The sequence below is a fragment of the Erpetoichthys calabaricus genome, chromosome 8 (genome assembly GCF_900747795.2).
Source record: "Erpetoichthys calabaricus chromosome 8, fErpCal1.3, whole genome shotgun sequence".
NCBI classification, from domain to species: Eukaryota; Metazoa; Chordata; class Cladistia; order Polypteriformes; family Polypteridae; genus Erpetoichthys; species Erpetoichthys calabaricus.
In genome coordinates this window covers 158646658-158659541 of record NC_041401.2, presented here as the reverse complement: position 1 = coordinate 158659541, position 12884 = coordinate 158646658, and the positions used below count along the sequence as shown (strand labels likewise).

At 42.9% G+C, this 12884-nt stretch overlaps 1 protein-coding gene across 1 annotated transcript in view; it reads right to left on the bottom strand.

Moving 5' to 3' along the window:
- LOC114656637 (protein boule-like) overlaps positions 1-12884 on the bottom strand; it is a 212456-nt gene that overhangs the window by 88096 nt on the left and 111476 nt on the right. The window contains exon 7 of the mRNA XM_051931058.1: positions 12231-12359. Coding sequence (XP_051787018.1) covers positions 12231-12359 — 129 coding nt within the window. The remainder of the gene's footprint in view (positions 1-12230; positions 12360-12884) is intronic.

The window sequence follows — 12884 nt, the reverse complement described above, 5'->3', positions numbered from 1 at the left end:
AGATCAGACTTTGCTGTGTAAAATGTATGTGATATGTATGTGAAATCATAGAGTATGCAGGCTCATACAACATGCAAGACAGTAACATTTGTCAAAAGTAAATATTTTTTTGTTGATTTGATGTGTTAAACAATTGCTTTGTGTTCTTTTTTAAAAATGTTAGTTTTTGGAAAAATATTCAGCCCTGGGAGAAAAGAAACAAAAAAAAAATTAGCCCTAAAAGAGTTAAGCAAAGGTCAGTTCCGGCTGCAAAGACTAGATTGGCCAAATGTTCCATTCTAGCTTTACAAAGAAAACTAGAGGTGTGGGAATTCTTATACATAGAACAGTCTCATCTGTAGCATCAAATGTAGTATCTGATACTGAAGGGAGATATGTGATTGTCATGGGCAACTTATTTAACTGTAAAGTGATTTTGATAAATGTTTATGCACCCAATGTCGATGATAGGGAATTCATGCAAAATGTATTTGCATCTATTCCCAATGTGAACACTCATAAAATTATAATGGCTGGGGACTTCAATTGTGTTTAAAATCCACTCTTAGATAGGTCTCCTGTCATATGGGGGATGATATCTAACACTGCAAAGACAATTACACAGTTTTTAACTGACCACAACTTATTAGATTCCTGGAGATTTCTAAACCCAAACTCAAGAACATATTCTTTCTACTCACCAGTGCATCATTGCTACTCAAGAATTTATTATTTCTTTATAGATAATAATTTCTTTCCTGCCATTAAATCTTGCAAATACGATGCTATTGTTATTTCTGACCATGCCCCTCTGATCTTGGAGCTGAAATTATTATGCCCCACATACTCATCATGGCGTCTTAACCCACTTCTACTAGCAGATGAGAACTGTACAGAATTTACTGTATATCAAAAACAAATCAGTTTCTTCCTAGGATACTCTAGGAAACTGTAAAGGCCTTCTTAAGAGGACAGATTATTACCGTATTTTTTGCACCATAAGACGCACCTGACCATTAGACGCACCTAGGTTTAGAGGAGGAAAACAAGAAAAAAAATATTCTGAACCAAATGGTGCACTAATATGTTTAATAAAATATAGCAGAATAATATTTCAACCATGTAAATTCAACAGCGGTATTAAGAAACATCATCACTGTCATTAACAAATAAGGAGAGACTTTAAGGTTCAAGCATTCTTCTAGTTTTATGGAAACCCCAAGAACTCCTCGTCGCTAGTGTCAGAATTTATTAAGCTCAGTTGCTCACAATCACTTTGCAGCATCACGTACCTATCATCACGCGACATAACCTGTCCAAAGCCACCAGGGGACAAAGCACGTTTGGACCAATGCTCCCTGAAGTTATATCGCCAGTCTAGTCCCATCTATATTTGTAATGCCACAAAGCCCTTCATCTCGTGTTTTGTTGTGGGTTTCCAGTTTGAAAAATGAGAATGCGGTGCAAGCACAGCCCTGGATTCAAAAAATTGCTCTGCATACCTGTTTGTCTCGTCTGACAGTAGCTGAAAGGCAGCTTCAGGAAAGAACAGCCTGAAGTAGTCCAGCGGCTGGTAATCTATCGAGTCCAGAGTCCAACTCAGTGATAATGCGCTTCGCTCCCTCATGAGATGTAGACGCTATCTTGCCTTTGTTTATATTTGTTTAGATTTAGTAACTCACGCACACGCAAGGATTAGATGCCGAGTCAATAAGTCTAACATTCCTCCAAGCACAGAGGGAATGCCTGTAACGTAACAGTGAGTTTTGTCGCCCTCTAGCCCTGGATGTCGACTTTTGTCAGGTATTACACATCATGGTCTGTGATGCAATATTCGCACCATAAGACGCACAGACATTTCCAACCTTCTTTTGGGGAAAAAAAAGTGCGTCTTATGGTGCGAAAAATATGGTATATAACTTTCCCACAGAAATAAATTAGAAACCAAGAAGGTATCTAAGCTATCTAGCAAAATTACTAGAATAGGTCAAGAACATGCCAAGTGTCCAAATGAAGCTCTTCATAGGAAAAGACAGGCTCTGCATTCAGAGCTCAACCTCTTAACAACCAAAGAAACCTAACAACCCATTTTAAAATCAAGACATCATTACTATGAACATGGACATAAAGCTAATAAACTCTTAACTCAACAAATCCACAAGCAAGAAGTTCGCAATACAATCCCAGCAATCACCAACATGAACGGAGAGAAAATCATTGACCATAAAAATATAATGCACAGATTTAGAGACTACTATAAATCCTTATATTCCACTGAGTTCAAAGAACACAACACACAATCTAATGCATTTCTGGATACATTACAGATACCACAAATACATAATTTTATTGCAGAGAAATCGGATAAACCTCTGGCGCTATGAGAATTACTAGATGCTATAAAGTCACTTCAGAGCGGGAAAGCAGCAGGCCCAGATGGCTACCCAGTCGAATTTTATAAGAAATTCTCCACTCAGCTAGCTCCCCTCTTATTAGCAACATTTACAGAAGCTAGAGACAATCAAATTCCACCTCAAACTTTTCGCCAAGCATTAATCACCATCTTTCCAAAAAAACAATAATGCGCATCATACAGACCAATTTCACTTCTGAATAATGATTATAAGATACTCTCCAAAGTCCTAGCTAGAAGGATGGAGAAAGTGCTGCCTTCAGTAATATAACAAGATCAAACTGGACTTATTAAAGTCTGACACTATGTTTCCAATCTCCGACGCCTGTTTAATGTAATATATTCACCTGTAAAGTCAAACACCCCGAAGATATTATTATCGTTGGATGCAGATAAAGCATTTGATATGACTGAATGGGGCTACCTTTTCACTATATTAGAGAAATTTGGGTTTGGCCCAAATATTTGTACATAGATCAAACTACTGTATACCAATCCAGAAGCATCAGTTTGTATTAACATTTGCTCAGACTACTTTAAACTAGAACGTGGTACCAGACGAGGATGCCCCTTGTCACCACTGCTATTTGCAATCGCCACTGAACCACTGACCATTCACTGTCGAAATGCTTATCAGATAAAGGGGATTATCAGAGAAGGACTTGAACAGAAAATTTCTCTATATGCAGATGTTTTGTATATATCAGAACCACAAAATACTGTGCCTGTAGTCTTAACAGCACTTACAGAATTTCAAAATAACTCTGGTCTCAGAATTAATTTGAGTAAAAGTGTGCTCTTTCCAGTGAATTCTCAAGCATACAATATTAGATTGGACACCTTCACTTTTATTATTGCAGATCAGTTTAAATACCATGGAGTTGTGGACACTAGAGGCGCTGTTGCCCCGCTAAACCCACCAGACAGACGTCCAAGACACACTTATAAAAAGAAAGTACCACACACTCCACAATTCTTCAATAATCAATACAAAGATAGCAATGATCAATAACAATAACAATCCTCCACTCCCAGCAGCTTAGTCACCCAAACTCCCAACTCCAGCTCTCTCTGCTGGGTCTTCACCAGTCCTTTAAATAGTCCATGACCCGGAAGTGTTTCCCCCAGGTTTAACGCCACATCAACCTTCTCAAGTAGCCCGGAAGTACTGCGGGCTTCCGTCCTCGTGACTCCAAAGTACTTCCGGGTTGTCGTTAAGAGTAATAGTCCCCAGGTTCTTTGTGAGCTCCCCCGGCGGCACCCACGACACCCAACAGGGCTGAGGAAACGGACTCCACGTTCCAGGATGTTTTGAGGGAATCCGGGGAACCGTTGCCGTCCTGGGGAGCTGCCACCTAGCGTCCCGGAGGATGCAGTGCCCTGAAAAGGCTGCCTTCCTCCACTCTTTTCTTTCAGGGACATCCTGGCCGGACTGAACCGCCGGCTGTCCATCACAGGGTAAATATCACAAGTAAACATAAAGCTCTTTATCAACAAAATTTTGCCATCTGTATGGAAAAACTTAAGCAAGACTTGCATTGATGGTCAACCCTCCATCTCACTCTAGCTGGAAGAATTAACATTGTTAAGATGAATATCTTTCCTAAGCTTTTCTTTTTATTTCAGAACATTGCAATATACATCAATTAATCATTCTTTAAGCAAATAGATTCAACAATAACCACATTTATTTGGAACCTAAAACATCTACGTGTCCAAAGAGCAACTCTACAAAGATCTAAGACAGAAGGTTGCATGGCTCTACCTAACTTTCAGTTTTACTACTGGGCAGCAAACATACAAGCTATAAAAACCTGGACACAAAAAGATGAAAATACACAGACTTGGTCCGCAATAGAAATAAAATCGTGCAGTACTTCTCTATATTTCCTGCTTTGTGCCCCAATAAATGCAAGTTATGGCCAATATACATCCATCAATCCTCTTCCGCTTATCCGAGGTCGGGTCGCGGGGGCAGCAGCTTGAGCAGAGATGCCCAGACTTACCTCTCCCCGGCCACTTCTTCTAGCTCTTCCGGGAGAATCCCAAGGCGTTCCCAGGCCAGCTGGGAGACATAGTCCCTCCAGCGTGTCCTGGGTCTTCCCCAGGGCCTCCTCCCAGTTGGACGTGCCCGGAACACCTCGCCAGGGAGGCGTCCAGGAGGCATCCTGATCAGATGCCCGAGCCACCTCATCTGACTCCTCTCGATGCGGAGGAGCAGCGGCTCTACTCTGAGCCCCTCCCAGATGACTGAGCTTCTCACTCTATCTTTAAGGGAGAGCCCAGACACCCTGCGGAGGAAACTCATTTCAGCCGCTTGTATTCGCGATCTTGTTCTTTCGGTCACTACCCATAGCTCATGACCATAGGTGAGGGTAGGAACATAGATCGACCGGTAAATTAAGAGCTTTGCCTTATGGCTCAGCTCCTTTTTCACCACGACAGACCGATGCAGAGCCTGCATCACTGCGGACGCCGCACCGATCCGCCTGTCGATCTCACACTCCATTCTTCCCTCACTCGTGAACAAGACCCCGAGATACTTGAATTCCTCCACTTGAGGCAGGATCTCGCTCCCAACCCTGAGAGGGCACTCCACCCTTTTCTGGCAGAGGACCATGGTCTCGGATTTGGAGGTGCCGATTCCCATCCCCAGAGAGAGCTGAAGATCACGGCCTGATGAAGCAAACAGGACAACATCATCTGCAAAAAGCAGTGACCCAATCCTGAGTCCACCAAACCGGACCCCCTCAACACCCTGGCTGCGCCTAGAAATTCTGTCCATAAAAGTTATGAACAGAATCGGTGACAAAGGGCAGCTCTGGCAGAGTCCAACTCTCACTGGAAACGGGTTCAACTTACTGCCGGCAATGCGGACCAAGCTCTGACACTGGTTGTACAGGGACCGAACCGCCCTTATCAGGGGGTCCGGTACTCCATACTCCCGGAGCACCCCCCACAGGATTCCCCGAGGAACACGGTCGAACGCCTTTTCCAAGTCCACAAAACACATGTAGACTGGTTGGGCGAACTCCCATGCACCCTCTAGGACTCTGCTAAGGGTGTAGAGCTGGTCCACTGTTCCGCAACCAGGACGAAAACCACACTGTTCCTCCTGAATCCGAGGTTCGACTATCCGACGGACCCTCCTCTCCAGGACCCCCGAATAGACTTTTCCAGGGAGGCTGAGGAGTGTGATCCCTCTGTAGTTGGAACACACCCTCCGGTCCCCCTTCTTAAAGAGGGGGACCACCACCCCAGTCTGCCAATCCAGAGGCACTGTCCCTGATGTCCATGCGATGTTGTAGAGACGTGTCAACCAAGACAGCCCTACAACATCCAGAGCCTTGAGGAACTCCAGGCGTATCTCATCCACCCCCGGGGCCCTGCCACCAAGGAGTTTTTTGACCACCTCGGTGACCTCAGTCCCAGAGATGGGGGAGCCCACCTCCGAGTCCCCAGGCTCTGCTTCCTCATTGGAAGGCATGTTATTGGGATTGAGGAGGTCTTCGAAGTACTCCCCCCACCGACCCACAACGTCCCGAGTCGAGGTCAGCAGCGCACCATCCCCACCATATACAGTGTTGACACTGCACTGCTTCCCCCTCCTGAGACGCCAGACGGTGGACCAGAATCTCCTCGAAGCCGTCCGAAAGTCATTCTCCATGGCCTCCCCAAACTCCTCCCATGCCCGAGTTTTTGCCTCAGCAACCACTGAAGCTGCATTCCGCTTGGCCTGCTGGTACCTATTAGCTGCCTTCAGAGTCTCACAGGACAAAAGGGACCGGTAGGTCTCCTTCTTCAGCTTGACGGCATCCCTCACCGCTGGTGTCCACCAACGGGTTCGGGGACTGCCGCCATGACAGGCACCGACCACCTTACGGCCACAGCTCCGGTCAGCCGCCTCAACAATAGAGGCATGGAACATGGCCCATTCAGACTCAATGTCCCCCACCTCCATCGGGACATGGTCGAAGTTCTGCCGGAGGTGGGAGTTGAAGCTACTTCTGACAGGGGGCTCTGCCAGACGTTCCCAGCAGACCCTCACAACACGTTTGGGCCTACCAGGCCTGACCGGCATCCTCCCCCACCTTCGTAGCCAACTCACCACCAGGTGGTGATCAGTTGATAGCTCCACCCCTCTCTTCACCCGAGTGTCCAAGACATGTGGCCGCAAGTCCGACGACACGGCCACAAAGTCGATCATCGAACTGAAGCCTAGGGTGTCCTGGTGCCAAGTGCACATATGAACACCCCTATGCTTGAACATGGTGTTTGTTATGGACAATCCGTGACGAACACAGAAGTCCAATAACAAAACACCACTCGGGTTCAGATCGGGGGGGCCATTCCTCCCAATCACGCCCTTCCAGGTCTCACTGTCATTGCCCACGTGAGCATTGAAGTCTCCCAGCAGTACGAGGGAGTCCCCAGATGGTATGCCCTCTAGCACACCCTCCGGGGACTCCAAAAAGGGTGGGTACTCCGAACTGCTGTTTGGTGCATACGCACAAACAACAGTTAGGACCAATCCCCCCACCTGAAGGCGGAGGGAGGCTATCCTCTCGTTTACCGGGGTAAACCCCAATGTACAGGCTCCAAGTCGGGGGGCAATAAGTATACCCACACCCGCTCAGCGCCTCTCACCGGGGGCAATTCCAGAGTGGTAGAGAGTCTAGCCCCTTTCAAGGAGATTGGTTCCAGAGTCCAAGCTGTACGTCGAGGTGAGCCCGACTATATCTAGCCGGAACCTCTCAACCTCACGCACAAGCTCAGGCTCCTTCCCCTTCAGAGAGGTGACATTCCACGTACCAAGAGCCAGCTTCTGTAGCCGAGGATCGGACCGCCAAGGTCCCCACCTTCGGCCACCACCCAACTCACACTGCACCCGACCTCCTTGGCCCCTCCCATAGGTGGTGAGCCCATGGGAAGGGGGACCCACGTTGCCTCTTCGGGCTGTGCCCAGCCGAGCCCCATGGGTGCAAGCCTGGCCACCAGGCGCTCGCCATCGAGCCCCACCTCCAAGCCTGGCTCCAGAGGGGGGCCCTGGTGACCCGTGTCCAGGCGAGGGAAAACGCCGTCCAAATTTTTTATTCGTCATAGGAGGTCTGTTGAACCGCACTTTGTCTCATCCCTCACCTAGGACCAGTTTGCCTTGGGTGGCCCTACCAGGGGCATAAAGCCCCAGACAACAGAGCTCCTAGGATCACTGGGACACGCAAACCCCTCCACCATGGTAAGGTGGCGGTTCGAGGAGGGGTGGCCAATATAATAATTACCCAATTGTGCTTCACTCACTCAGAATATGGAACCAATGTAGAAAGCATTTTAAGATGGAGAATCTTTTATCTGTGGCACCTCTGCATGAGAACCATCTTTTTCAACCACAGCAAACATATGCAGTTTTTAATATCTGGAAAACATTTGGGATTAAATTGCTTAGACATCTTTATATAGACAACATCTTTGCATCCTATGAACAACTACATTCCAAATTTAATTTTCCAACAACACATTTCTTTCACTATCTTCAAATTAGAAACTTTGTCAAACAGAACCTGCCAGATTTTCCCCATCTCCCACCTTCCTCTATGCTGGAAAAAATATTGCTCATTCTCGAGGACTCAGACAGCATTTCTGCAATATATAAAAATATTTTACAGTCCCTCCCTTTCAAAGATCCAAGAGGACAATGGGAAAAGGATTTCTCACTCAAAATATCAGAAAAGGAGTGGCAGCAATGCAGAGAATTCATTCGAGCTCCATATGCGCAAAGTATACAATTATTCAGCTCAAAATTATATATCAAGCACATCTGTCTCGCTTGAAATTGTCCAAAATGTTTCCAGAGCAAGATCCAACCTGTGAATGCTGCAATCAAGCTCCAGCCTCAACTGGGTCACATGTTTTGAGCCTGCACCAAATTAACATCATTCTGGACAAAAATATTTAAATGCCTTTCAGACAGTCTTGGTGTCACAATCCCTCCTAATCCACTAACAGCTGTGTTTGGTGTTCTTCCAGATGGGCTTAAAGTGGAGAAGGACAAACTGTGATTGCCTTCACTACACTATTGGCGCGCAGACTTATTTTGCTAAACTGGAAGAATCCTAACTCTCCTCTTTTAAGTCAGTGGGTAACTGATGTTTTATATTATTTGAAATTGGAAAAAATCAAATTCTCACTTAAGAGGATCTGTGCAGAACTTTTTCAAAACCTGGCAGGATCTAATCAATAATATTTTAGAATAAGCTCTTAAAGCACCGAGGAAGTAGATTCTCTCCCCATTTCTTTTTCTTCTCCATTTATCTCTATCCGCCTAATAAACTCATCAATTTATTTATTTTTACTATTTTTAAGTTTTAGTTTGTTGGCCATGCTCTCTTTCTCAGGGGTGGGGGTTGATCTGTTTTCAATCCTATTTTTTTTTTGTAAAAATTGATCTATTTGTATGGAATGATTACAATAAAATCAATAAAATTATAAAAAAATAAATAAAAAAAATTCACTCCCTTTTACCAAATTATCAAACCCCCTTCATGTATGCTCATCACCGAAAGCTAAAAGGTATTTTTTGTTTCTTAAGGTAAAAATGTAGGTACGATTGATTACTTCTGTCATACAATTAAGACAGCTTAAAGTGATGTCACATGTTTCTGTTTTGCATCTCATTGTATCGCTAGGCAATACTAATTGACGGCAGCTGAAACAGGATATTAGGATGCTGATAATCACCCCAGCCAAAATAATTTCACCCCCCTTAACTTCAGACTGAAAGGTCAAAATCACTTCAGCTATTACCTGCTGTCACCAACTGACCCTAGAAATTTCACACCTACATAAAAGTACCTGCATTGCAGCTACAATCATAAAATTTGTAACGTCTCGCCCTCTCTCAATAGCATCAGCATTTTTCTCATTCAGCTGGACTTTGCACGCTTCCATGCAATACACATATGTGGCTACTTGAACATTATATCGCTACCCATCAAAGTCATGTACAAGTGACCAGTGGATTAAATCTCTGATGGTGACAACCCCCGGCTCATTGAGGTTTGACAATATTTGTAAAGAATGCCTCTTCGCAGCGCAAACAGTCATTACATAATAAACAGTGTGAGAGATCTCACATCAGATCTGGAGAGCATGTGCAAAGTTACTTGCATGACACTCATAAGTAATACAATATGAAGGAAACTAGCAGCAGCTTTTAATGTGCACTGTCCAAACTAGAGGCCAAGCAATTGCTTAAATAGAAACCCTGTGTCTTTTTATGAAAGATTAATGGTTACATTGTTGATTCGTATTTTTCTATTTCTTATATTACGCAATATAAATTATTTCCATACATCGCTTGGATTTTTCTCAGGCATTGGGTTAGATATATTTGATTTAGTATCATGCAATACTTCAGTCCAAATCAAAATATAAAATACCAGTAACGGCGGACTGCATGATGACATGCAGTGAATATACTTGACTTAACAGTTTTCATTCTCTTTCTCTATATGTTTAGCATTCATTTGCTCAGAGGTTGATGTGCTTGCTGCTTCCTGAGCAGCTCTTCTTTTCTACACCCTAGCGGCCCGCTTTTTCTCTTCTTCCGTCGGCATCTTTTCGCGTTAAAATTGATTAAGTCAGTTTTTGTGTTGCAATTACTTGGTACGTTTTTTTTAATGTTTCACTTAAGCTGGCACTTAAGTATTCAATGTGCATCAAGAATGATTTAGCTGTATGCAGGCACCGCACGGCAGCCCTGCTGCCTAGAGTTGATTCTACAATAAAATAAAATAAAAATAAAAAGAGCAATAAAAATCATCACCCTGAAAGCAGACATTAGAGGTCACGTAGTATATGTGTAACAAATTTCAGGTCAATAGGTCAAACGGTTTTGCGAGCTACAGGTGATTTAAAATCCTGGACAGACAAACAAACAGCCACGGTAGCGTATTATATAAGAAGATGGTTTTCATGCCAGTAACATTCAGTCTGATGAGTGTAGAATGTATTTTGTAACATAACCTACCATAGCAGGCCTGTTAATCCTGTTCATGATGCGGTCTAAGTCAGTCCCCATCTCAGACTCCAAAAATCCACTGCAACCACACTTAGTCTTAGTCTTGATCTGCTGTTAGTCGGCAGTGCTGAGGTAAGCTGCAACAGTGCTAATCCCTAAACTTACTGCTGTTACAGTAAACACGTACTAAGACCAGAGCAGCTGTTGATCATCCCTCAAAGCACACTGATGCTGACCCTGTAAATTTCTTTTATGCATGCTTATTGGTTTGGTATCTTCTTCTTTCGCCTGCTCTCGTTAGGGGTTGCTATAGCAGATCATTTTTTTCCATATCTTCCTGTCCTGTTACACCCATCACCTGCATGTCCTCTCACCACATCCATAAACCTTCTCGTAAGCCTTCCTCTTTTCCTCATGCCTGGCAGCTGAATCCTTAACATCCTTCTACCAATATACCCAAGAATCACTCCTTTAGACATGCCCAAACCAATGCAATCTCGCCACTCTGACTTTGTCTACTAACCGTCCAACCTGAGCCGACCCTCTAATGTACTCATTTCTAATCCTGTCCATACTCGTGACACACCCAATGCAAATCTTAGCATCTTTAACTCTCCAGCTCTGCCCCCTGCTTTCTAGTCAGTGCCACTGTCTCCAACCCATATAATATAGCTGGTCTCACTACCGTCCTGTACACCTTCCCTTTCACTCTTACAGATACCGTCTGTCACAAATAAATCCTGACACTCTTCTCCAACCACTCCAACCTGCATGTACTCTCTTTTTGACCTCTCTTCCACAATCCTCTGTACTGTTGATCCCAATTATTTAAACCCTTCCACCTTCACCAAAACTACTCCCTGCATCCTCAACATTCCACTGATCTCTCCCTCATTCACACACATTTATTCTGTATTGTTCCTACTGAACTCCATTCCTCTCCTTTCAGGGGCATACAGTATTATTTATTTATTTGTTTGTTCTACAGATGTATTTATTTATTTTTATGTTTATGATAAGAATTTATTTATTTATTTATACATACCAACATTTATGCAAAATATTTATTTACCTTCAAGTCATATTTTGTCCTCCATATACAATGAGAAAAATAAAAAAATAAAATAGAACAATATGTCATAAACAACTAAAAAATCATCTATGATATTGAACATTACCTGACAACTAAGATAAACAGTTTAGCATTTGATCACTTGGGTTTATCACAAAAATGGCATTAGGAATAATATGAGAGGACTAAATCAGGAATATTTTGCCCTCTCATTTCCCTGCTGTTTCTTATTCTGGGTTACATCTGCAGGTGGGTAGCTCACAATAGTAAAGGAAACATAAATGCAAATCACATAGCCTCATCAAGTTAAGCAATGATGAAATTGAATTTGAAATTGAGGTTATCAATTTCTTAGAGATTACACGATGATGAAAAATATATTTTCCTTTGATTTCAAAGGCTGCCTAGATTATGTCTCTCAAGACTAATATCACTCATATATATGTTTACAAGGTTATGAAGTCATTATTATCACATGCACAATTAAATTCTTCATTGCATGAACTAAACTACCTACAACATATCATCTGCAGCGCCATCATCAGTACCATTTAGCTAAAATCACCACCACATACACAAGTTTAAAATTTATTTTTTCAATGGATGAATTGGTTCAGAAGATTCGTGCTGTAAGATGCTATTTTACCCTTCCTTATTTATTTATTTATTTTTTATTCTACTTCTAATTTAGTTTAGATTTGGGGCTTATAAGGATCATATTTCACAATAAACTGTGAATTTCACAATACCTCAGGTCCAATGGCATCTAACCCTGGCACAGCAGAGGCTGCAGAGGCACAGTCTTGTGCTATTTCCATAGACTGGTAGGCAGCATCTGAAGTCTGAAAGTAATATACTGGTAGTGTGGGCACAGGAACCTAAAAGAGACAGACAAAGCAACATAAAATATTAATATTTGCAAAAACTAATGCAAGATTTAGATATATTATTACTCTTGCATAAAGAATGCATTCAGATTGCTATGTAAAGTATAGAACCCATAGATTTTACTCTATCAGTGCATATACCTAAGAATAATGCGCTTTTATAGTTGTTCAATAAACAAATCTTGAAGCAATTCCAAAGCAATAACCAAGTACTATTGTGAATTCATCTACCCATCCATGTTCTGGACAATTACTTTCATTTGTGAGTCACCAATAGCCAGTGCCTATCCTGGCAGACGCGGACAGAATACAAAGGTAACTGATATTAATAGAAAGGGGAGATTAACTTTATATAGTCTGTCTAAGCATCCCAGAAGGCAGTTCAACAATACTAAAAGCAATACCAAAATGCAACATGCAAATTTGACAGGAAAATTCTTATAGGGACAAAAATAAGCATAATTCAGCAGTACTCTTACACAACAAATGATCATTAAACAATTATAATTATGAAAA